The sequence below is a fragment of the Rhodnius prolixus genome, unplaced genomic scaffold, assembly GCF_049639745.1.
Source record: "Rhodnius prolixus isolate KJV_2025 unplaced genomic scaffold, Rpr scaffold_9, whole genome shotgun sequence".
Lineage (NCBI taxonomy): Eukaryota > Metazoa > Arthropoda > Insecta > Hemiptera > Reduviidae > Rhodnius > Rhodnius prolixus.
Window position 1 is genome coordinate 21633844 of NW_027411604.1, and position 25651 is coordinate 21659494.

Consider the following 25651-nt stretch of genomic DNA (forward strand, 5'->3'; position numbering starts at 1 on the left):
GGCGTAAAGCCCCGCATTCCATGAATCTATGTTACCAAAACAGGTCATACTAGTTACTAGCAGCAAGATGTTTTCTGATAAATATTTAGGGATGCAAAAGAGTTGAAAGAGTAAACAGAGCTTGGCATTGGCTCGTAAAATGTGAATTAGCCGAAATGTGAGCAGTCTTAGGATTTGTCGAGGATACCCTTTATTTTTATAGTGGATGATATTTGGCTTCGACTTTATTACAATTTAAGAAAAAATACATGTTTTATCTATCTCAATTAAAAAGCAATCAATATTTAACTTAAATACTCCTAGATGTTTAAAATTATTATACATATATGTTTCATTCATTTGTATTCATACATACATTTTCAAACCTAATTAATTTGAATTTTTGTGATTTCAATGTTGGTAACAACATTCTTTTGTCTTTTCCTTTTGTTCTTCAGTAACGAGAGAACCTTTATAAAAAACAAAAGAAAAATACAAATTTATCAAATACCATATAGATTGCTATTGCTAAAAATGTATACATCCTTATAGACACCCTATCCTAACGAACTGACATGATTTCTCACAAAACTGATTCTCACCCACAACACAATTCACATAGCCATTGGTTCAGAGACATTCATGGCAATAACTCATCATATATCATTCACTCATAGTCTTACATTTTGAAAACGACTTAATTCATAAATGTTAAACATTAGTCCCTCCTCCGAGATTCCCAAAGTAGATTAGCCACTTCTTAAGAGTTGATGACGTAAATGTTGGTATACTATCCTAACAAGAAACCTAACTAACTGCCATCTCTAGTATTCACATTTGTTATAAGAAGAGACGAATGAAACCTTCACATACCTACATGCGAACTCTAGCTCATCTTAAAAAACACATATTACAACTTTTCAGACGCTTACATTTTATGAAAGAGTGCTGTACTTCAGAAGCCCATTATAGATCTTTCGGGTCGCCGTGGATTTAGCTTTACAATCACTCCCATTACCCATGTAATCTACCTTAAAGATAAAATGTAAGCTACCAAAAAGATTTGCATTTTTTCTTTTGCAACATTACTTTTTGTATCTCTTATCTTTTGGATTGACATCCATTACAGTAAATATCATTTAGATTATTTACAAATTACTTTTTATTCATGTAAAATTAAAAGTTGTTAATCTAATATTTATTTCAGTTTAGGCTCTTGTTGGCTTAATCAATTGAAGCACTTTTAAAAATGTAAGTTTAGGTTACTAAGTTTTTACTGCTTCTTGAAGCAATAAAATCTGGTCAATATTTTTGTCTGTTTAGCAGACTTCCTTATTTAGCAAAATGTTTATATTTTGACTTTCTTATTGGCAATTATAATTGTGCCTTTTTCCCTTGTTACCGGTCATCCTTAAAACTCCTGAGGAAAGTGATCATGATGTTATTAATAATATACTTTCCAAAAGTGTTGTATTTACTTTTTGCTGTAAGTTCGCCAAAAAACAGACTCACCGGATTTTGGAAACGTCATGATCCATACATCATCTTCATTTAAATCGAAATTGTAATAATTTTCCGCGTGCTCTGCATACTTCACTAGCAATAACCTTTTCTCCGGACCAACTTGTACAAAGCCTGACTTTTCCCCTTTGAAATACTTAATAAGTTCTTCGCTCTTTTCCCCAACAACTGGATTTATCTCAAATGGTAGCATTACTTAATTTCTGCTTTCTACCTTCAATAAAAATTTAATTTTAACAGAATACTAAAGATATTTACTAGAAGAAAAGAAATCTGAATGAAATTTTTAAAAAATAAACTTTCAATATAACTGTTTTATATAATGTTGCATAGATTGCAAAAATTTCAAGGAGTAGAAAAAACTTATTCACTTTTTAAAAGTGCAACAAGTATTTTTAACCAACAAAAGCCGAAAACAAATGAAATAAAAAATAGTTAATTAACTATAAATGTTACAAGAGTAATAAAAAAGGAAGGTGTAAATAATTTATCTGTTATTGTTGGTTTTTATTTTTCAAGTATCCATTAAACATAAGAAATAGCCATGTAATGATGGAAAATTTTGAGATAGATTATTCGTGCAGATTTGATTAGATTCTCTCTACGTGAATTGCTTCCTCGTAATGCCATTCAGTAGATTAATAAGCGCATGGCTAAATGCTCTACCCCTCCGCCTTTAGTTGCAACCGTAATTCGATAATGCAAATGTCAATGCCATTACTAAAGAACTGGACAAACCCAGTTTTTAAAATTTAATTCTGGAAAGATGAAATTTCGACCAATAACAAATTCTTTGTACAAAAGACAATTCTGAGCCATAATTATGTTGATGTTGCTCTTGGTATATTTAAATTGGTATATTCGAAAATTGGTATATTGGAAAATATTTCTTGCCACATTTGAACAATCGACTGCCAAGCCTATTTACAGATTTTTCCGAACTAAATTAAAGTTTATTTCCTAATATTTTGTATATTATGCTATTTTTATATCCATTGTTTATAATTAATTAAATTAATGCTATAAGATACTGTATTATTGGAAAAATTGTAACTTTATTAATTTGACATTGTTATTTTTTATCCTGATTAAAAACTTCTAAATTTCAGTGAACAAGAGAATTCTTCAAACAAGAAGAGTGGTAAATAATTTATAAAGTAATCAATAATATAATTTTTTTTATTTAATCGTTCAAACAGGTTAGTTATTGAGACAAAGAAATCTTGAAAAATAATAAATATTAAAACTGTGGAAACTCAATATCTGTATTGGCCAAATTCTCTTTAAACCATTTCTCGGCTTTTAATTTAATTTCATCGTCAAATTCCTCGTTACCACCAATTTTACCTGGAATCGTTAATATTTACAATAAAAATATTACTCTTTAAATAATTTAAAAAACATTAGAAGAGTAAATAACAATTTGTTTACCTCTACGAATAAACCCTTGCGCTTTTGGATTAAAAATACCTTCAGTTTTCCATATCTTTGTAATTCTTACATTTTTACGAAAATTGTCAATATGTAAATGCTCAGCAAGTCTGTTTACTTCATCGTCTGTCATTTTTTTATTTAAAAAATTAGCAACTTTTCTAATGGCTGCTGGAAAATCCTGAAGAAGTAAATACAGTATTAATTAAAAACGTTAGTACGAGCAATAATTTCTTGTGCACAACTCATTACTATTGATAATAATAAATAATTCAAAAATCTTGGGAACTAAATATGTAAGAATGTTGCTAAATCCATAGGATATGTTTTAATGGGGTTGCAAGGATATTAAACATACTTCGTGAAATTCAAACATTGTTCTTCTGCCAAGGTGATTGAAAATGAGACTAATAAAGTTTTTAAAATTCCTACACAACTCATGTGTTACACCTTAGATAAATTGAGGTCTCACCATTTGTTCCATTGGTAATGTATTATATTTAAATGGTATAAAATATTTCATTTTCAAAGCAAATTGTCAGAAAATTGTGAGAAATTCTTTGAAATTTTCAGAATTTCTGGGAACGAGGAGCCTTAAAAAATTATTATACCCTTTCTTTTGGTTAATATTTCTTTTAATTGAAGTCAGATTGTTTTTAATTTAATGCAACAAAAAATCATTAATTAGATTAACATAATAATGCTATCATAATTAATGCTTTATTAGTATAATGTTTTAAACTAAATAAATACTGATTATTTGTATTATCAAACAATACTGGTTAATGATTAGCACAGATTTTTAAATAGTAATTATTTAATCTAATAAGTGAGTAGTCATCAAGTACATCTCAGCAAAAAAAAAATTAATAGAGTAATCTACTCTCTTTCTCATGTAGAAATTATAAATCAACTTACACGAATTATATCTTCATAAAACAGAAAAAGAAAATTAGGATGATGTCTTTTTGCCCAGCCTTCTTTTATATGTTCCCAATATGGTGAGTATAAAACTGAAAAACAATTATATGTAGTATGTATTTCAGTCAATTTGTTTCTGAGACTTAATCAATTCATTAAAGAGACTAGCATATTTCTGGCCATAGAACTGTTAACTTCTTCACCTTTGCAAAGCTATCGGCCGTGTTGTTGAGCAAAATAAATAAATAAATAATATAAAAATAAAATGAAAAATTGTTAAGAAAAATATTGTTGTTATGTTGGCTGTTGTTGGCGGTCTTATTGTTCTTGTATGCGTTTGCTATGTGTGTTCTTCTGCTCATCTCTAATACACGTGTTCTGTGTTAAAAACTGTTCTTATTAAACCCCATTAAATTCATAACAGGTTATGGGCCCAGTTATTCTAAATTAAAATATATATTAGTGTTACGGTTTACGTGATTAATTTAATAATTTCAAATAGTGCAGGTTATAAAAATGTCAGTGCTTACTTTGCCTGTGCCTTTACTCTCAGCGAATAATTTCACGAACTGGAAATTTAGAATGAATGCAATTCTTGAAAAAGAACAGTTAGTTGACGTTTTAGAAAGTGACCCTCCAACTGATGCAGTAGCAAAGAAAATTTTTCTCATTAACGATGCAAAAGCAAAAGCCATCATAATTCAAGGTATTTCCGATAAACATCTTGACATTATTCAAGATTCTAAAACATCAAAAGAAATGCTTCAAGCTTTAAAAGATGTATTTGCGAGGTCTAGTTCTTTTTCTAAACTAACCTTATGGAGGAAGCTAGTAAACTTAAAAAGTGAGAGGTTTGAAAATTTGGAAGACCATTTTCTTAATTTTGATAAAATTATCAGAGAACTGAGTGATTTAGGTTCCACGCTGAATGAAAGTGATAAAATATGTCATTTGCTTCTTTCACTTCCAGAAGATTATGATACTGTGGTCACTGCTTTGGAAACTGTTGAAAAAATAAAAATGGATTTTGTGAAGGCACGTCTGTTGGATCATGAACTAAAAATTAAGTCTCAAGATATTTCTGAGACAGGCCTTAAAGCTCAAAATAATGGCTGTTTTAGATGTGGGGATAGTTCACACTTCCAGGCGAACTGTCCAAAAATTGTCCAGGGAAGCAACCAAACAAGAGGACGTGGATCAAACAGTAGAGGGTACCAATCATACCACAGAGCCAGAAGGACCCGAGGTAACAATTTCCCTTCACGGCAGAGTCAAGGAAGAAAATTTACAGAAAGGGATAGCCATGCAAATCATGCTCAAAGTGAGAGTGAAATTGATTTATTTACAACTGAAAGTTGTAATTCAGGCATGATCTTCGAAGAAAAATCTTTTATCTATGACAGCGGCGCTTCAAATCATTTTGTCAGAGGAGAGTTAAAACGTTTCATGAAAAACATTACAGAATTAGAAAATACAGTAAAAATAGTTCAAGCGGATGGCCAGCTATTGACAGCAAATGAAAAAGGGAAGTTGAGCCTTTATTGCCAGGGACAAAAATTCGTTATCGAAGCATTAATCGTTCCTGGTATGAAGCACAATCTTTTGTCTTCTTCAAAAATTGCTAGCCGTGGGGCGAAAATAGTCACTGATAAATCAGGTACAACTGTTTTCATTAAAAATAAACCTGTACTTTTCTTCAAGCCCAAAAATGGTCTTTTCCTTTTTGAAGCGGATAAATTTAATGAAGAGTGCTTTGTTGCTGCCAATGAAGGAGATCTTTGGCATAAAAGAATGGGGCACATCTCAATTGATGGGCTAACACAATTGAATTTACCTACTCCGCACAAATTATGCGAATCTTGTATAGAAGGCAAGGCAAAGAGGCAACCATTTTATGAGAACAAAAAGCGTGCAACAGAAATAGGAAGTCTTATTTCAAGCGATTTAGTTGGTCCCATCACACCGAGTACACTCAATGGCGAAAAATATTTCCAGGTAATATTAGATGATTATTCCCACTTTGTAGTTGTTAAATTGCTGAAAAATAAGAGCGAAGCAGCTAGAAACTTGATATCATACATTAAAGAAATAAAAACTCAGTTCGGTTTAAGCGTCCGGCGCATAAGATTAGACAATGGTGGGGAAGCGAAATCGAAGTATTTTTTAAACTTTGTGGAAAGAAATGGCATTCGAATGGAATATACTATAAGTCATTCTCCTCAAATGAATGGCAGATGTGAGAGAATGAATGGGGTTCTACTCTCAAAATTAAGAACTAAATTAATTGATTCTGGGGTTCCCAAATATTTGTGGGGAGAGGCACTAAAATGTACTGTTTATGAAACAAATAGGTCACCAACTTCAGTTTTGCCTAGAGGTAAAACTCCCTCGGATCTGTGGAATGGGCGAAATGATCTGTCCAAATTGAAAATATTCGGATGTAGAGCATGGCATACTGTGACACCTAAGCCTGGGAAATTGGAACCCCGAGCAGTTCGTGCGGTAATGGTCGGTTACTGTGGAGGTGGCTACAGATTGTGGTTACCAAAGGAAAGGAAAATAATAAAGTCAAGAGATGTCAAATTTGATGAGTCAATCATGGTATACAAAGATAATAATATGGTCAAGGAAAATGGACAAGACACTATCGTTCCAATTCAAGGGGTAGAAAATAATCCAGTAATAAAGATTAATGAAGAGGGTGAACAAGTAGTGCAGAATGACTTACAAATGGGTTCTATGGATAAAAATGCAGAAGATGAAATAGTTACTACAAACAGAAAAAAGAAAAAACCTGGATATCTGGATGACTATGAGCTGTACACAGCTTACTGTTTTCTATTGTCAACTAATGAAGAACCAAAAACGTTTGAAGAGGCCATGGAATCAGAAGAATGGAAAAGTGCAATACATTCAGAATTAGAGTCTCACGAGAAACTTGGAACTTGGACCCCCGGAAAATTACCTGAAGGAATGAAAGCTATTGAAACACGTTGGGTGTTTAAAATCAAAGAAGATGGAACCAAGAAGGCGAGACTTGTGGCTCGTGGATTTCAAGTTCCTCAAGAAGAATGGGAATTCTCCTACGCACCAGTATGTAGGATCCCAACTGTTCGACTCTTGTTATCAGTAGCAGTCCAGTATAGCTGGATTTTAACTCAAATTGATGTCCCCACCGCCTTCCTGAATGGAGATTTAGATACAGAGGTCTATATTAAAACACCTAAAGGTTTAAAATGTCAAGAAAATACTCTCATTCTTAATAGATCTCTATATGGTCTCCGCTCCGCTCCAAAATGTTGGAACAATAAATTTTCATCCGTAATGAAAAATCTTGGATTTACACGATCTGATTATGATTATTGTCTTTACTATAAAGATAATATATACTTAGTTCTTTTCGTTGATGATGCGATACTGGCTGGGACGGAGGAGAATGTGAATTCATTATTGAAAGATCTACAGAAGAATTTTAATACAAAAAACTTAGGTTGTCCTAAATCGTTTTTAGGAATGGAAATTAATCATGTTAGAAATGGTTTACACTTGTCTCAAACTAAAATGATAGACCGTTTGACAAAAGAGTTTGGCATGGAGGTGTGTAGGACAATCTCAACACCTATGGAGGCTAAGTTCAAGGCAGATGAAAGCTTGGATATTATATATGATGTGCCATATAGGAGACTGATATGTAGTCTAATGTACATCTCTATAACAACAAGACCAGATATTACTTTCTCTGTATCATATTTGAGCAGATATCTCGACAAGCCAACCAGTCAAACATGGAAAGCTGGCCTAAGAATTCTACGTTACTTAAGTTGTACAAAAGATCTAAGGCTCCCTATTTCTAAAAATACAGGAGGCTTAGAAGGTATGAGTGATGCTGATTGGGGAGCTGATCAAAATGACTCTAGAAGAAGTGTCAGTGGATTCATATGCTTTCATGCTGGAAACCCTATCGCATGGTACTCAAAGAAGCAGAGATGTGTTGCTCAATCAACAATGGAGGCTGAATACATCGCGGCAGGGTTCGCTGCTCAAGAGTTAGTGAATCTTCGTGGTGTGTTAAGTGATTTGAGTCAAGTGAAAAGAGCAAGCAGTGAGGTGATATGTGAAAAAGTGTTAAAATCTGTTAAAGATGTGTTTAATGAGAAAGGACAAGAGCCTGATGAAATGAAAGCAGTTCTTAAAATAGATAACGCTAGTGCGATATCTTTAGCAAATACATTTTCAAATACCAAACGTGGCAAACACATAGAAATAAAATTTCATTTCATCAAACATCTGTGCCTAAATAATGTTATTAAAATTGACTATGTTTGTTCAAAAGAAAATATAGCTGATCTATTTACCAAAGCTCTAGGAGCCGAAAAATTTGAAACTCTTAGAAACTCTCTGCTCACTAATTGTTTTTTTAACATTTAATATCTTGTTAATTATTTTAGTTTATGTGGATGTTGTGTTATTAGTATTCAATTCGATGTTTCTTATTGTAGACATTAAGTAACTACATCTCATTGAGAGAGGGTGTTAAGAAAAATATTGTTGTTATGTTGGCTGTTGTTGGCGGTCTTATTGTTCTTGTATGCGTTTGCTATGTGTGTTCTTCTGCTCATCTCTAATACACGTGTTCTGTGTTAAACTTTTCTTATTAAACCCCAATAAATTCATAACAAAAATTACAATTTCTATATTACACTCTGATGACATTCTCTCAAGACTGGAAAATAAAAAATATTTTTCTTTTACCCAAAACACAGGCTGTAGCCAACAATGTTTAATAACTCCTAAACAAAAATGTTAATTTAACAGTATAAATACTTTTTAATGACAGGCAAATTTGAATTTGAGTTTTGATCCTCAATGCTCGACACTTACAAAGATTTTATTATACAAAGTATAGAGAAGCGTGACAGCAACTTCATATAAATACTCTACACAAAACTGATAATATGTCTCAAATGATAAAAGAAAAGCCTAAACCACTCTAAATGTTCAAGTAAACAATGATAAAAATCTTGGATATTTAATAACTAACTTAGAACTTGTATTTTATTAAAAATGTTTTATTACTTACCTAAATCTTTTTCGAAAAATTCCCAGAATTTCTTGAAATCGCCTTGGTATCCATGAGATGATATCAATTTGGAATGATGATAATAAGAGACAGCTACGTCAAATGGATTTCTTGCAACATAAACAACTTTACAAATATCATTTAAAGCTGGAGGCAACAAACTAGGTGGTAAATGTGTTTTGAAAAGTCTTGGTGATTTCATATTCTTAGCCGTTTCATAGCCTAAAGCAAAAAATTGTCACTTTATTCATCTAAATAAATTAATGACCAGTAATCCTGGAAGTTATTATATTATAAGGTTCTTGGGAAGCGATAAGAACAATTTAACTGGCACAAACGGTCTTTTACTTTTATTTATTTATAGTCTTTAGACAGGATTTAGAAATTGCCAATTGAACAATGTTGTAACTTTCTAGAAAGATTGGATAACTGTTGTACTACGCCATTAAAAATCTATTGTGGCTACCGATGGTGTTAATGTGGGTATATAAGTTGTAATCATAATCTGAAAGCGTAAAACGTAAACGGGCTTTACGTCGAACTAAATTAGATGTCGCGGACGGAGACGACTAGCCTCATATTTCTCTTAATAAAGTTCTCAGATTAAACATTTATTAAAATCCAAGGTCTAGATCAGGACGTGAATTCACCTTAGATTTGTGGGCCTCGTCTCTAATGTAGCGCCTATTTGTACACTTTGCAAGCGTAAAAACTGAATGGGTGGTGGTATGCTATGATTTGCTATACCCTAATCGTTGGGAAAGGCCATACCAGTAAAGAAAAGAGTTCTTTTGTGACAAGATTAGCAGTAACAGTTACATGATGTTTGAAAAGTGACAAATAACATAAATTGAAGATGAAACCAGGGAGGTCCGAAATGAAGATATTACAAAAAAGGATTTTAAACTGAAAGTCTTGCTTTTTAGACACATTTAATTTTTTTTTTTTATAATAATTTTTAACTCAATAAAATGAAAACTAAGTAGGGGACTTATTTCATGGTAAGTTAATTACATACTTTTGAAGTTTAGTATTGAGAAGATGGGTATTTATTTGATTGCTTTCTAAAAATCAAAAGAAAAGCATCGTTGGAGGAAAATTAAAAATTTGGATATTAGACATCATTGTTTCTGACGGTTTTATCGAGTATAGATATGCAACTATAAAGTTACAACTAGCAGAATCTTGTCCATCAGAAGTTGTGATGAATGTTTAGCTATTCTCACCATCAAAGCTTTTTTTGCCTTGTATTTTTGTACCGCAAAGAAACATGCTTAGACCGACACTGAATTTCATCAGCATAACAAGCAAATCTACCTCAACTGGCACTTGGAACAAAGATGAAATAAACAACATTTTCAACTCACAAATACGCTACGACAGCATCTTCACAGTTACAGGACTAAGGGACTTTGAAAACTTAGTAAAATAGAAATCGGGCAAATGAAATGTACTCATTTAACATTTACCCTCAAACGTTCGAACTATACGACCGTTAACAACACCGTTTCCTCATCACAAAGACATCTTACCTTAGACTAACATGGTATATTCACATAACGAAAAGTCGTCATTCTCGATAAAAAACGAGGTTTTTTGTAAAAATAAAACTTTAAACTAGACATAAGAAGCAAACTACACCTTTACAAAGCCATAATAAGTCCAATAATTTGGACTTACGATTGACAGCTTTAGGGAACCATCAAACTGACTCACACATTAATCAGATAAAAGCCAAGCAGAATAAAAAATGTTAGTATTATGCCACGAATACGATCTTACACAATGCTTTAAACAATTTATTCGTAAAAGACCTAACAGAACCAGTTTATAAAAGATTCCAAAACAAACTAGGTGTTTCTACATATCCACAACCTACACCACAACCATAACCCACAAGTCTTCAATTGACCAACTCTGAATCCACCAAAATGTTTAGAACGCCATTGTTCTAGAAATCTTCTGCCAGTGGAAAAAGAGTAATTCGTCTAGAAAAATGGCACTGGTTATTTCCTTCAAAGAAACATCACGACAATTGGTCAGCAAGTTCACTTATCATTAGGTTGCATACTGTAAATAATTATAAATAAATGTTTAAACGAAAAGAATATTGGTACACTTTTAATTATGTCAAGTCCATAAAAGAAAAATGTATTTATAGCCAAAGGTGACGACAGGAGCTTTAGAGATTCAACACTGCCATACTTTGCCCGATGTTAGGAAATTAAAGAAAAATTTCTAATTATTTATATTTATATTGAATTACTAATATTAAATTTAAACTTAAGAGAGCAAGTGGTACTGATGCTATTATTTACAGCTTTGTATGTAAATCTAAGCACTGTTATGATAAAGAATTTGTGTTTCATACATGGAATATCAACGTCTTTAAGTTCTTCCAAAACTGTAGGATCATTGCCATTCACTTCTGCCACATGAGCTTTAAATTCTTTAGTCCACATTATATTAAACCTGAAAGAAAATTAAGAATTTGATCATCAAAATCATTGTTTTTACAATTTTCTTGAAAACGATAACTCCTCTGAGTCCTAAAAACCATTCATTAAATTTAGAAAATACTTATTTGGCATTATTACTCTAGTGTGTAACAGTCTTTTACTTCATTTCTCGAGTCGTCGGACCTAAAACATTGTAACACTCTTCAAAATGCCCACAACGGATTTCCTCTCGAAAAAATTGTTCAAATAAAAACTTTTGACATAAATATGGAAAGAGAAAATTTAGAAGACTTTTCGAGAAAAAATAATCCATTGAGTACTGAGTTTTGGAATTTTCTTCGAATTCTAAATTGAATCAGTACAGTTAACGGCCTTTTATAATTATAAACACGCAGAGTCGTCCATTATACAGAAATGGTACTTTTGAGGAAAGAAAACTGGAGTGGGACCAAACACGTTTCTCCTGTAGCCTCTAGCTTGTCTCAGTGCACTAGTGTATTGTAACACGCTTGCATAACTTACAGTTCTCACCTTTGCAGTTGGTTAAATTATGGTTGCCAAGATAATTGGCTCAAATTTTTAATCTTTTTTGACAAACTGTTCGTTTCATTAGGATCCCTACCTATTCTCTAACCTAATTTTCTTAAGCTCATTTGCTCAAATCAAAAGTTCCCACCATAAGTTGAACAACGTAATTGATTATACTAGTTTAAGGGTCTTTGATGGATTTTCGTTTAGAATGAAGTGATTCTAAACTCATATTGTGGAGGTCGGATGTCAGAATTGTAATGAGAAAAATAAGTAAGACAAGCAAGACGATATGAAGCTAGATTGCAACCGAAATTGTCTTAAACCAATGAATATAGTGTTCGTTCTTGTTCAGTGATTCCGGCACGATGGAAACTTACTAAAGTTTTGATAGTGTTTTGCACATGCTATTGAGTGTTGAATGTATTTTATTAAACTGATCAACGCTTAATACTATGATCTATAATTGATAAGATAGGTGTACACTAACGAAATTGGGAGATTATAGGCAAAATAATACGTATATATCACTTTATTAAAATAACAACAAGTTGCATAATTCAACAACTTAGAAATTACGCCTTGAAATTTGAAAGAGTCTAGCTTGTAACTTTATGGAGGCCTAGGCAACTACATTTAACAGTGCTTACGTTTTAGAGGCCAAGAACAAGAACAGAGGTTCTTCTCTCTTAATTTGTACCAATGTCACAAAATAAGAAAGGTGAAGAACTAAAAGACTTTGTTGTCTTCTAACAAGACCGAGCTTTTCTTTTCCGCGACGAAAAATGCTCCGATGAAATTTCTATTGTTCGCCCAACAATGCATCATCATTAAAGTAGGGCGCTGTTCCAAAAGTTTACAAAAAATTACAACCAACTACGAATATTTTCTACACGCCATGTCCCTAAGGGAACTTATAAACTAATTAATATTTTTTTCCGATTAGATTCATTCTAAATAATCCTTTTTGTTTATTTTAATTTTTTTTTCTTCCTTTTTTGTTTCCAGCATAATATTTTTTTTGGTTCTTAAAATTATGTAATTAAAGCCTTGATTTTGTTTTTATGTAATCAAAGTTGATTTTTATTTTACATTCTTATTTTGTCTCCATGATATTATCAGTTTGTATTATATTTTGTACTGATCTTACTCTATTTGTAAAAACCTATGTTTACACAAATAAATTATTATTAAATTACAACAAACTACAAAGTACGAAACACTATCGTATGGGACCAATTAAACATTTTGGCCGTTACTTGTAAACGTAGAAAAAAAGTTCTAATTGAAAACTAACATTAGATTTGTTTTTGGACTTGAAATGCTTGGAACATTTCCATGAACCTTCGAACTTTTTTCAATTTTCAATTTCTTATAAAACAAAAGCTATTTCTGTATCCTGTGTGCTTACTTCCCTAAAAACCCTAACAAAAATTGAGCTGCTACCCCTAGCTTGGAAGCTGGAAAAGTTCATGGTTGACGCTTCTATTATTATGGCGCTTAAATAATTCTAGAAGGTTTGCACAATAGTTTTTAAAAACTTCAAATAAATTATTGAAAAAAAAAAACTTACTCAAAAAATGGACTTCTATCGTACAATGGTAATTTTGAAGAAGTTTCATAGTCTGAGTCATTAACTACCATCCATAGTAGTTCTTGCATCAACGTAGTTCCTGTTCATAAATTATATTTAAACTAATTTCTACGGAGAAAGAAAATCATTTCAATATTTAGTGTGATACTTGGAAATATTTTTGTAAAATTAAATATACAAATAGAGTTTCTTCCAATCATTTTATAAAAATACAAGAATAAAACTTGTAGAAAAAACAAGAATTGTTAAACAAATAAATCGGATTGAAAAAATATACATGCTCTAATTAGTTACATTTAAATAAGAAAGCAAGTATCTAAAAAATTACTCACAAACATAAAATATTTTCTGAGTAGTAAACTTACCCGATTTCATATAAGTCACGATCCAAACATCATCGTTTTTTATTTCAAAATTATAGTATTTATCTGCATGTTTTTTGAATCCTTCTGGAAGTATCCAGTTTTTTGGTCCTACAGATACATAATCAGTCACTTTACCTTTAAAGTACTCCTTAATTACTTTATCATCTTCCCTTTCAATAGCTTTAATTTCAAATGGGAACATTTTTTTTTTTAATTATTCCATGCAAGATATGTGAATTTTATATCAACACTCTCTGAAAATTAAGAATTATTTTTAGAAATGACTATTGTGAACACTTCATTCTGCTCACTACAATATCTTCATGTAAACATGCAATAACATTTCACTTGCCAAAAACATGTTTTATACAAAAAAAAAAAAAAAACTAATAATCATAAACAAAAAAATACTCTAAAAAAATATTATGGCATATTACATAAAATTGTGTAAACATTAGCAATTGTTCAAAATCAAAATGTACTATGATAAAATGTGTTGAAACAGTTGTTTAAATATTATATTTGAATGTTATCTTTGTTTCGTGTACAGAAGATACAACGGAGATAATATCGTTAAAAAAAACATTCACCATCAACATCCATTGCTTGGTTTTCAATCCAATTTCTCAATTTGAAACGGCATTAGTAAAGAATCCTTTTGAACTACTTTAAAATCTATTTTTCAATTGTAGAAATATCTACTTCATTTTTTAGTCGGTAGATGTAATTAAGATTAGCTACTTTCTGTTCTTGGTTAGCAGTAAACAGTAATAAACTTAAACAGAATTATTTTTTATTCAAAAAGTTACAGCTTGTTTTATCTACTGTGGCGCATTTCAGAACTAGGGTATTTTAATTCTAAAAGTTGCCGTTAGACATTTGTAGAAGTTAATTGGCTTGCAAATAAATTAAAATTTGATTTAAATAAAATTCAATCTAAATCTTAAACATTTTTAAAATCATCACATTAACTACTTACTAAAAAATAGAAACTTAATTAAACATTCCAACTGTAACATTTATTTATGAGTAAGTACTTTTTTTAAAATCAGCAAAGTTTTTTAATTACTTTTACTTTTATTCTACTTGAATTCCCAATAAACTAAATGGACTGAAAATCTTCTTATTATAAATAAAAAATAAACCTTTCAAATGATACTGGTCTGAGCTATTGCCCAATTCATAAAAAATAGATTTAAATAAATTTTTGTAGGCTTGTTTTTATCAACAGGACTGAAGTGAGAATTAGTGTTTTATGGTTTTCTTCACTGAAATATTCATCCTATTATTAAGGCCTTCTAATTATGTGATCAATTTTCTATTAAATTAATTTCTAAAAACAAAAAAATAATAATACTCAACTGAGAAACACTGTTATATTAACAATAAGATGTTAGTTTGTATGAATTGGAAAAAAAATGATATAAAATGGGGAGAAGTTAACTGAATATAAATAAGAAATATAGTGGAGAGCCTTTTTGGAAAAATGATTGGTAAAGCCAGATGGATTGCTTTTCATTAATAACATTCTTAACAGTCCAGCATAAACGTCAAAATTTTGAAGCTTGGCAAAGTATTTCTGATTGGCCAAAAAATCTTAAAAGTTAAATAACAATAAAGATTGGGAAGGGACTAGTCAGTGGTTTGTGCACTGGAATCCAACGCGGAATATCCCAGATCCTAATCCAGTTGCTGCTGCTTAGATTTTCTTTTTCTAGAAACCTTTTATAGCTCACAGTATTATCTGCACAATGTTCGGTGGCTGACAGAGCAATGTCAGTCAATGTCTCAGTTGTAGACAGGCCACAAATTAAAAAAAGAAAAAGTAAGTTATCCACTGATAGTCTCATGCAAACTTATAGTACTTCGTTTGTGAAGATAATACACAAATTTAACGCTTTTGGGCTGCATAATTGATCGAATAAATTGAAGCCATCGTAACGCAAAAATTCTAATGTGAATCAAATTTAGTAATAATTATACAAAATTAATTTAAAAAAAAAAAATCACTTCATTGTTCAAATTGCATTTGTAATAAAGACAATAAATCAGTGTTAGCCTCTCATTCCTTTAATTTCTTCTACAGATTATTAAGTCATTTTGCTGCAACTCCGCATTATATTTTAATAAAATTTGTTATATTGCCGAATAGATTAACTAAGTTTTCTGTAAAAAACCAAAATTGTCCTCAAATAATTTTATCAGATTATTTGTAGGTGGAGAAATATTTCTCTTTAATTAAAAGAGTTTACAATTCAGACAATTACTTATTTCATAAAACTGTGTGTTAAGGAAATAATAAAAAATAAAAAAAGATGGAATGAGTAAACGTCAGGACTTTGGGGAAGCTAAATGTTTACCAAATACTAAAGATGTCTTGATGTACTATTTGTTATTCTAAAATGTGGGAGAACAACTAAAATCTCAATAAAATCAAACAAATTTACCTCCTATTAAAGATGACGATTTATAATGGAAGCTCTTATAGATTTCTTAGACATAAAAAAGCGAAGCAACATAATTATTTACTAAGAAAAAAAAATAGTTTACAATCCACACTTAGTTATAAAACCTTACTTATCACTTAGTTCTAAAAAACTACATGTTAAGTGGGGTATGGTAAAGTGAGTAGGCGTGAGGACATTTAGGAAGTTGTGTAATTTAAATTTAATTGAATCAATTTACATCTGGAGAAGAGCCATGTTATGTTTATTCTAGTTGTTTCATGTCTGAAGTGAGATTGAATTTAAAGAAATTATGAATGCTCCAAGTAAGAAAGGATGTTGGTTTTTTCTATTATTAATTTATTTGCTAAATTCTATCCTAATAAGAACAAAATTTTGTGTGTAAATAGCCTGGACGCCAAGCTAAGAAAAGAGTATTATCTGCAAGCTCATCAATGGATAAATCAATTATTTAATAGTGGTGGGCTATTAGTTCGCCCAAAAAATTAAGATAAATTAAAATTAAAACAATTAATACTGAAGTTACTTTGATGTTATAATGAAAAAATAATGTTTTACTGATTTGAGGCTATCATTTACGGGTTACTGACATATTCTACTTGTAAAATCCATCCTCACGCCAGAATAAAAAACCTGGCAAGCTTAAAATACTGATGCTTTAAGGAAGTTCCAAGATTTTTTAGAAGACTGACAATGATTATACAATTGTAGCTTATTAAACCTAATAAAACATTATTTAGTCAAACTGAACTTTTTTAAAATATGATTTCAATATGATACTTTAGGTAATCTTATCCATGATTTTGTACTTTCAAAGAATTACATAATTAACTAGAGTGAAGAGACCGGTAATTGATATCTTAAGAAAAAAATCGAGTTTCGTTTAGAATATTTTCCATTATTTTGTCTCCAGGTGTAGGTTGTATAATTGTACCGCTCCCTTAGGATGTATTAATATCTTTATCAACCAAAAATGATTTTTTTTTTTAATTATGTCAATGACTCGATGCTTGACATCAAATTTTCGGGGTACCCTGTATTTGACATGGGGTGGGTGAAGTGATAGACAAACAAGCATATTTTATTAAACAAGCATGATTTATGAACATGTGGACACTTCCAGCTTAAAATAGCAACAAAATCTGTTCTTAAGAGCGCTTTTTTGGCAAAGTCGATAACTAAGCAATACCTAGTTCTTAGTTTTTTCACTAGATCGCATTAGCATGTTGAATTTCTGTTTTTAAGTTCATTCAAAATGAAATTAACATTGAAGTAACACTTTGATATGTCATAAATTAAGTTTTGAATTTCAGATGCAGTGAAAATAATAACAATTATTATTTATAAGCAAAACGTTTTGATTTAAATCGTACCAATTGCTTGCCAAAATTTTTGTTGAAAAACAGTTTACTGATTCAGAATTAAGAGCTTCGGATCGTTGTCCTTTTGTAAAACTTCATAATTTTGATAATTAAAGTTCAAATTAATAATTAATATTAATTATTTAATAATTCTTAACGTTCCTAATTGTTTGTCATTTAATATTATTGACTCAATGCGTAAAAAGAAGTTATATTTTTTAACTAAAACCTTTTTAGTATTTATGATCTTTTTCTCCACTAACTATTAATTATAAAAGCTATGATGGGTTGGCCTCGAGCCGTGATAGTGTACGGACGTCTCTGTATTTGTCTCGTGTTTTATTAATTTTGGTCGGTTTATTATTAGTTTTGTATAGTGATTTTTATATCAACTGTTTCAGAAAATTCCGCTAAATACAGTGGTATAACTTTTATTTTTTGCTTTCTGCTGTTTGAAACAATAATTTATGCAAAAACTTGTGATTAGTTGATTATTTTGTAGTGCCATTGCATATTTACTTTGTGCTAAGTGTTAAAGTCCAAACTTGGCAGTGACTATGAGTAATACGGCTAGCTGTAGTCTTGCTAGTGGAGGGGATGCGCTCACTGTCATTCTCTCCAAGCTTGAAACAATTAATAACGATCTAAATACTATTCAAAAAGATCTATCTACACTAAAAGTGGACAATCAAGGTACTTCGTCTGCTATAATCGATATTAAAAATGAAATTAATAAATTATCTGTGAATTTGGATAAAAGAATTAAAAATACGAATAAAAGCATTGAGTATTTACTAACTGAAAATAAAAATTTAAATTCTAAAATTGAAGAATTAAATCGTGCTTTTGCTGAGTTTTCTAGTTTTCCTTTTCAAAATGTAATTAAGGTAGATAATATTCCTGTGAGGGAAAATGAAGATTTACTTCTACTTATTACGGCGTTAGCGAATGAAATTGACTTTACATTTAATGCCGATTTAATTGATAGTATTTACCGCCGTCGTATTACCAAAAATAATCTCCCTCCATCTGTATTCATTAAATTTATGAAACACTCAGAAAAAACTAATTTTCTTATTAAAGCAAAAATAAATAAAAGTAAACTAAATACTGAATTTATGGGTGTTGTTCGTTCGCCAATTTTTATTAATGAATACTTATCACCCATTAATTATGGGTTATTAAAGCAATCAAGAAACTTTGTAAAGGAAGGAAAACTGTTTCGGACTTGGACTAGGAATGGAAAAGTGATGGTTAGAAAAGCGGAAAACGCTACACCCGTTTATATTCAATCTTCTGGTGATCTCTTGGGTCTAATTAAAAATGAGGCTGATTTTTACGAAGCTGAGTCTGTTGGTGATGAAACGGATACCTCCATCAGGTCATCTACTTCCATTACTTCTAAGAAAAGGAAAATTAAGTCTGCTAAGAACCTAGATGCGGGATCGCTGAAACCTTTTTTGAGGAAAAAGTCTACCGCGATAGAGGCGCCGAAATAGAGGATGCGGAGAAGCTGACAACTGTCTCAGAGGAGAATAACGTAAATATTGTTAATTATAAGGTAAACAGTGAATTTTCTTTTGACTTTGATTTAAATAGAATTTGTTTTTGGAATGTTAGAGGGTTCAATACGTTATTTCATATGGAAACGAAAGATATTAATGATCTTCTACTTAATGATATTATTTGTTTATCAGAGACATGGATTTGTAAAGAAAAATTTAATACACCCTCTTTTTTATCGAATTATTTCTATTTTTATAGTTTAGCTGTAAGGAGTGGTTTGAGAGGGAGAAATAGTGGGGGAATGTTGGTTTTTTGCAGCAATAAGTTAGTGGGTAAAGTCTCTGTTTTACACATCTGCCATTTTTGGATTGCATTGTTGATTGATATTCAGCCAACCCCTTTAATTCTATGGGCTAATTACTGGAACCCAAGCATAACCGACCAGACAATGATTGATTTATTTCAAGACCAGATGGATGTCATTATTTCTAATTACAGTTCCTATCATTTAGTGGTGGGAGGTGATTTTAACGCCAGAATCGCTGAACTTAATTGCTTAGATGTTAATCAGTTCCTTGGTACTCCTTTCAAACATGAGAGAATCTCTTTGGATAAGAAGCTAGACAAAAGAGGCCAATTGCTTGTAAGTGTTATGCAATCTTATGGTCTGTTTGTAGTTAATGGCAGATCGAAATGCGATTATCCTGCTCAGCACACCTTTCTCAGCCCTAATGGATGCAGTGTGATAGATTTGGTCTGGATTAATCAAGTAACTCTGTACTCCTGTGATGATTTTGTGGTTTCCCCATTATTTGGCTCATCAGACCACGCGCTTTGCTATTTATCATTAAAATGTCCTCTTATTAATAATCATGTTTGTAAACGAACAGTTATTTCCAGAAATGACACGCAGAAATGGATAAAATATAGAGCAGAACTTGAATGTTCTCAAAATATTTATTATTGTAGTGAAGATGTGGAGGATTTATATGATAATTTTTTGAATACGATTTCTCTAGCATTATCTGGAGCGGGGATTATTACAACCTGGTATAGTCATGGCAGGGGGAATTTCATTGTGCATTTTTCTAATAGTTGGTACTCTAAAGAATGTAAATTATCTAAGAATAAATTAAATCGTTTATATAGGCAGTATAGAAAATGTAAGACTCAAGACTGCTTAACTAGTTTTGTCAATGCCAAAAAGGAGCATACTTTACTCATTAGGCAAACAAAGAAGGCTTATTATAATTTTATTAAAGAAAAACTTGGGGAAGCCAGAGACACAAAAGAGTTCTGGGGTGTTATCCGGTTATTTCAAAAATCGTATTTTCATCATAGCAATATTGATGTGGAAAATTGGGAGATATTTTTTAGGACAGTCTACCCGCAACGTATATTAACAGATATTTCTTTTTTTGGGGTGCATGATCCTATTTTAGATACCAGTTTTACATTAGAGGAAATCATAAATGCTATTAGGATTAGCAAAAATGGAAAAGCCCCTGGTTTAGATTGTATTCTAAACGAGAGTATGAAATTATTACCAGACTCTTGGCTCCATTATCTGTTGAACCTATTCAATAAGATCTGGCATGAAGAATCTATCCCACGTTCCTGGTCCAAAGTGAAAATGAAAATGCTTTACAAGAAAGGTGACCCAATGGATCATCATAATTACCGGGGTATTGCCTTGCTTAGCATTGTCACTAAATTGTTCACACAAATGCTTAGTGTGAGACTAACTAATTGGTCGGAATGTAACAATATCATTCCCGAAGAACAGTTCGGCTTCAGGAAAAATAAAAGTTGCACGGATGCTATTTTTACTTTATCGTCAGCAATTAATTATCAGTTACGTCTTACAAAAAGAAATATTTTTGTAATTTTTGTTGACTTTAGACGAGCTTTTGACTCTATACCGCATAATCATTTATGGGAAAAGTTATTTAATATAGGGGTTAGCCCGAAATTTATCCGGGTAATTAAACAGATTTATGATAAAGCCACGTTGCTAATAGAGGAAGACTACCGTCTTTCTAATGAAATAGAAGTGTCGCAGGGGGTTCTGCAGGGGGAAAAGCTCAGTCCGCTGCTTTTTAATTTTTACCTGAGTGATTTTGTAGGTTTTTTTAGGGAAAGAGGTGTGGAGGGTATTCACCTTAAGGGTGGTAAGGATGTCACGATCTTAATGTATGCAGATGACGTGGCAATAACCTCTTATTCTTGGTATGATGCACAAAATAAATTGAAATTGCTGTCGGATTACTGTGAAATTAATCAAATTAAAGTGAACCCACAAAAAACGGTAGTGCTACACTGTCACAAAGGAGGTAGAACGAAGAAAGTAAGGGATTTTTTATATGAAGGAAGTAAGCTAAGTTTAGTAAACAGCGTTTCGTACTTGGGGGTCCCTTTTTCCGCCTCCGCCAAGTTTATCTTAGCGGCCAAGCACTTTGTAAAAAAAAGTTCTGTCGCTATGGCTTCCGTGTTGAGTCTCATAGCCAGATCCGGGTGCAACTCTTGGAGGGATAAGATGTACATCTTTGACAGTATGGTTTCGAGTGTTTTACTCTATGCTTCGGAAATTTGGAGCCCTAATTATTTCGACCTTCTGGAAAGAGTGCATTTAAAATTCCTAAAATCGTTACTGCATCTTTCTCGCAATACGCCTGACGCTTTTGTCCGTTTGGAAAGTAATCGGCTGCATATTAAAGCTCTAATTTTTAAACGAATGTTGGGATTCTGGTCAAAAATCTTAAATCTACCTCATGATAGTCTACCAAGAGTCTGCTATAATGGTTTGTTTGAACAGTCAGATACTATTCAATTGCCTTATAACTGGGTAATGGAATTTAGAAGACTCTTATTGTCTATAGGTGGCGACGATGTGTGGCTAGCGCAAAGTTCGGAGGAATTTAGAAAAAGGAAAAACTCCTTGATAGAAAGTTTTAATAATAATTTGTTGAGTAAGGATGTACTTTCTGTGACTCATGCTTCCTTTAATAGCTATTTTAGAAGCATAAGCCTTCTTGGTTTGCCTGAACCATACATCTACTTCAGATGTGATCCTAAATTTATTCGGACTTTGTCACAAATCCGCCTAATGAGCAAAATCAAACCTAGAATTTATCTAAAGGGAACTGTTCATAGCTTCAATCCTGACAATGTTTGTTCTTTATGTAAATGTTCTAAAGATGAATTTGCACATTTTTTGTTAGAGTGTACTGTATTATCTTTCTTTAGGGACACTTATTTAAGAAGTTATGTGCGATCGAATGTAAATTTTCAAGACCAAGTGGAAGATCTCCTTTTTGTTGATAACTTGAGTAAATTAAAAAGTATATATTTTTATGTTTATAATGCATTAAGGCTAAGAGCTATACTTGTGGGTTGATATTTTGTATTTGTTTGTTTTTTAAACGCAGATTTGTTTACTTTTTCTTTCTTTTGATTTGTATACTCTCTCTCATAGTTATTTAATTGTGTGTTGTATATAGATATATAATAATGTGTAACCGAGACCAACCCTTGCTATGAATTGTACAAAATTTAAAAGCAATAAATAAATAATAATAATATAAAAGCTATGATTATTTTGTAATTGCGAAAAATTGCAAAACTAGTTTAATTTATTTAGTCTAGTTTTTGAGAGTGTAGTTTAGAAGATTAATAAAATAGTATGAATATTAGCATTTTTGTTCCGTGTTTTTACATTATTGGCTGCATACTTCACTTCTAACATGTAACTTAATATAAGTTTGATTATGTACATAGCTCAGTAAATTTAAATCTTGTTTGTTGCAATTGATAAATTCCAAATGAATTTTGAATGTTTTGGTATTGCTGCATAAATGAAATTTTGTTCTACTAAAATATTTTATATGATGAATACTGTGTACAGTGTCCACAGTTAAGGCCCTTACTGATATACATTTTGGAGTAGAAAAAAAAGTAAAATACTCATGCTGAGTAAATTCAAAGGTAAGATTATTAAGAATTATTTGGTTGTATTTTTCAATCAAAATTATCTTATTTGTAAATAATAAAAGTATGTTTTAGAAATTAATTTTAATCTTATTGAATAAAAAGGTTAAAAAAAAATTGGTTCTTAAAAAATGATTTAAATGAACATATCAATGCTTTAATTTAATTGTAATCATACTTATTAATAATACTTATTAATATACTGGATGGTAAAATCTACCTAAACTAAGTATGCTTCTTACCACAACTCTAGTATTTAACTGATAAAAAATGTACTAAGAGAAAGTAAAACATCGATATAGCCTACGCTTCTCAGATAGAATCGATGTTTCACCCTCGAATGTTTTGGTAACCTTAATGTGGATGTCCCAACCTTAAAATACAGAAATTGTGTTGCTGTTTTCACGGCTGGTCGAACTTATTAGTTGTAGTACATTAATTAATTGTGCACTTAAAAATCTTAGCCAGTATGTCTATGGAGAGCATTCCCAAAGATTTAAGGACAGCTAGAGCTTGTTTAGTTTGCTCGCTAATAAAGGTACGTATATTTTGTTAATAATAGAAAAACGTCTATGGTACATACTTAAGGAAATATGTATTTGTCTTTTACTAAAAATGAACATTATTAACTTAGTTTTATTTTTAATAAATCTATTCCAGTTTGTATTTATATAGTAACTTTTTTTTTGTAATCTTGTGAAGATTTTTATAAGTAATCAATTTGAAAAAAGAAATGTTGGTTTTGGGTAATAAAAGTTTAAATTACAATGATCGAAAAAGCAATTTGTCTCTTTTCTAGACATTTGATCAATTTGAATTTGATGGATGTGACAACTGTGATGAATTTTTAAGAATGAAAAATAACAGAGATAATGTGTATGATTGTACCAGCTCAAATTTTGATGGGTAAGAAAATAATATTTAGGATTTAATATTTTTCTTTAGTTTTTATATAAGAATATCCATAAATTTTGTTTTAGAATGATTGCACTTATGTCACCTGAAGATAGCTGGGTAGCCAAATGGCAAAGAGTTAGTAAGTGTTATAGATTTATGAATATTTTGTAGTTCACACCACAAATATGGATGTCAATTTTATAAACTTGAAACAATTTTTATTTTTTAAATAGGTAGGTTTACTAAAGGTATTTATGCAATTTCTGTCGCTGGTCGTTTACCACAAAACATAATTAGAGAGATGAAAAGTCGAGGTATTGTTTATAAACCTAGAGATACTAGTCAGCGCTGAACATTAACAAAATAAGTTCGTTACACCGACAAAATTAATTGGGGTTATACAAAAAATTCGCTAAAATAAGACTAATTGTAAATAAGCAACAAAACGTGTCGCTTGTAAATAAGTAATTAAATAAATGTTGACTTAATAATTTTTTAATTATTTTTATGTAAAATAAATGAATAGTTTTTAATTAATGATTTTTATTTAATTAGAAATGAGATCCTTACTTTTTATAATATTTATAAGGTTTTTTCCCTGCCCTGTTGCAGGTTTCGTCAACCTAAGGGAGAAGTATCTTCAAGGTTCTGACTAATCTATCAAACAGATTTTCATGCCTTGTTTTTAGACATTTATTTTATTTATGCGGAGAAGTTGGGTTTAAACACCTCTTTTTGCCAGTTTACTATGATTTATTGTCTTAATCAGTAATTTTTTTTTTAACAAAGATACGATTATAGAAGTTCGTGTGTTGGAATTTAAAAGAAAAATGTGCACCTTCCCTAGTATAAGGATTTATGCCATTATTGGCCTTAATATCACTGCATTCCCAGAAACATTCAATGTTTTATTACCTCATCCTCCGGTGTAATATAACTAAGGTGTTTACTCACCCAACAAGCTCTTAACGAATCTTCAAAAATGAAGAGGTGCCACTGAGTTTCTTGGGATAACAAATTATAGATTATCTATTCGGCCAGATAAATCCATTGTAAAATTGTTTTTTCGCGAAGAAGATTCAGTACGCAGTGTTAGTTGAAATTTCAATTTATATTTTATAGTCATACTTTTTCAGCCTGGCCGAAAATTTTAAACTTCACAGCTTTTTGGAAGCACCTTGAGAAGAGATTGTGGCACAAAAATATCTTCCAGCAGGAGGAAAAAGGATCTATAAGGATTTCTGGAGATTTGGATAACTGATGCCCATTTTAAAGTAGGTTCGTCTATCAATTCTCCTCTTCTTAAGTTAGAATACCATGCAACTTTATTGAATTAACATATTCTAGCCTCTCCCTTTTCAGTGTGTTACGCCACTCAAGTGGTTTAAAGGCAAACTCTGTCTACCCTCTGGTTTTTTTTTATGTCTTATCCATCGGATTTAATTGGGTTTTTATTTTTTGGAAGAAGTTAGACCGCCTTCAAATCAGAATTAAAGACAACAAAATAAAAATTATCAACTTGTAATACCAACTTATTATATAAAACTGACTTTTAAA

The 25651-nt window shown here is 31.1% G+C and overlaps 2 protein-coding genes across 6 annotated transcripts; one reads left to right on the top strand and one right to left on the bottom strand.

Moving 5' to 3' along the window:
* Nucleotides 1-2661: 2661 nt before the first annotated feature.
* On the bottom strand, nucleotides 2662-16484 carry LOC141454025 (sulfotransferase 1E1-like). Of its 3 annotated transcripts, none has more exons than XM_074127787.1 (8): nucleotides 16326-16484; nucleotides 13879-14132; nucleotides 13493-13592; nucleotides 11304-11404; nucleotides 8933-9154; nucleotides 3850-3944; nucleotides 2932-3112; nucleotides 2662-2847 (listed from the first exon to the last, which is right to left on the bottom strand). In XM_074127787.1, the coding sequence occupies exons 2-8, from the start codon at nucleotides 14078-14080 to the stop codon at nucleotides 2741-2743; spliced, it is 1008 nt and encodes a 335-aa protein (XP_073983888.1). In that variant the 5' UTR covers nucleotides 14081-14132; nucleotides 16326-16484; the 3' UTR covers nucleotides 2662-2740. The 3 variants fall into 3 exon arrangements, with proteins under 3 accessions (XP_073983888.1, XP_073983889.1, XP_073983887.1); XM_074127788.1 differs by lacking the exon at nucleotides 16326-16484 and adding an exon at nucleotides 14316-14336; XM_074127786.1 differs by lacking the exon at nucleotides 16326-16484 and having other exon boundaries at nucleotides 13879-14237.
* Nucleotides 16485-23527: 7043 nt separating this feature from the next.
* spt4 (Transcription elongation factor subunit spt4) lies at nucleotides 23528-25607 on the top strand. Of its 3 annotated transcripts, none has more exons than XM_074127820.1 (5): nucleotides 23528-23735; nucleotides 23997-24103; nucleotides 24178-24233; nucleotides 25231-25372; nucleotides 25457-25607. In XM_074127820.1, exons 1-4 carry the CDS (start codon nucleotides 23667-23669, stop codon nucleotides 25353-25355), a joined length of 357 nt encoding a protein of 118 aa, XP_073983921.1. In that variant the 5' UTR covers nucleotides 23528-23666; the 3' UTR covers nucleotides 25356-25372; nucleotides 25457-25607. The 3 variants fall into 3 exon arrangements, with proteins under 3 accessions (XP_073983921.1, XP_073983922.1, XP_073983923.1); XM_074127821.1 differs by having other exon boundaries at nucleotides 25231-25368; XM_074127822.1 differs by lacking the exons at nucleotides 25231-25372; nucleotides 25457-25607 and adding an exon at nucleotides 24328-24627 and having other exon boundaries at nucleotides 23541-23735.
* Nucleotides 25608-25651: the final 44 nt, after the last annotated feature.

Coding starts and splice junctions, on each gene's coding strand:
- LOC141454025 (XM_074127787.1), bottom strand. CDS start 14,080: ATGTTCCCATTTGAAATTAAAGCTATTGAAAGGGAAGATGATAAAGTA. Junction 11,405..13,492: donor GATAGAAGTCCATTTTTTGA/GTAAGTTTTTTT, acceptor ATTTTCTTTCAG/GTTTAATATAATGTGGACTA. Junction 2,848..2,931: donor GCAAGGGTTTATTCGTAGAG/GTAAACAAATTG, acceptor TAACGATTCCAG/GTAAAATTGGTGGTAACGAG.
- spt4 (XM_074127820.1), top strand. CDS start 23,667: ATGTCTATGGAGAGCATTCCCAAAGATTTAAGGACAGCTAGAGCTTGT. Junction 23,736..23,996: donor TAGTTTGCTCGCTAATAAAG/GTACGTATATTT, acceptor TCTCTTTTCTAG/ACATTTGATCAATTTGAATT. Junction 24,104..24,177: donor ACCAGCTCAAATTTTGATGG/GTAAGAAAATAA, acceptor ATTTTGTTTTAG/AATGATTGCACTTATGTCAC.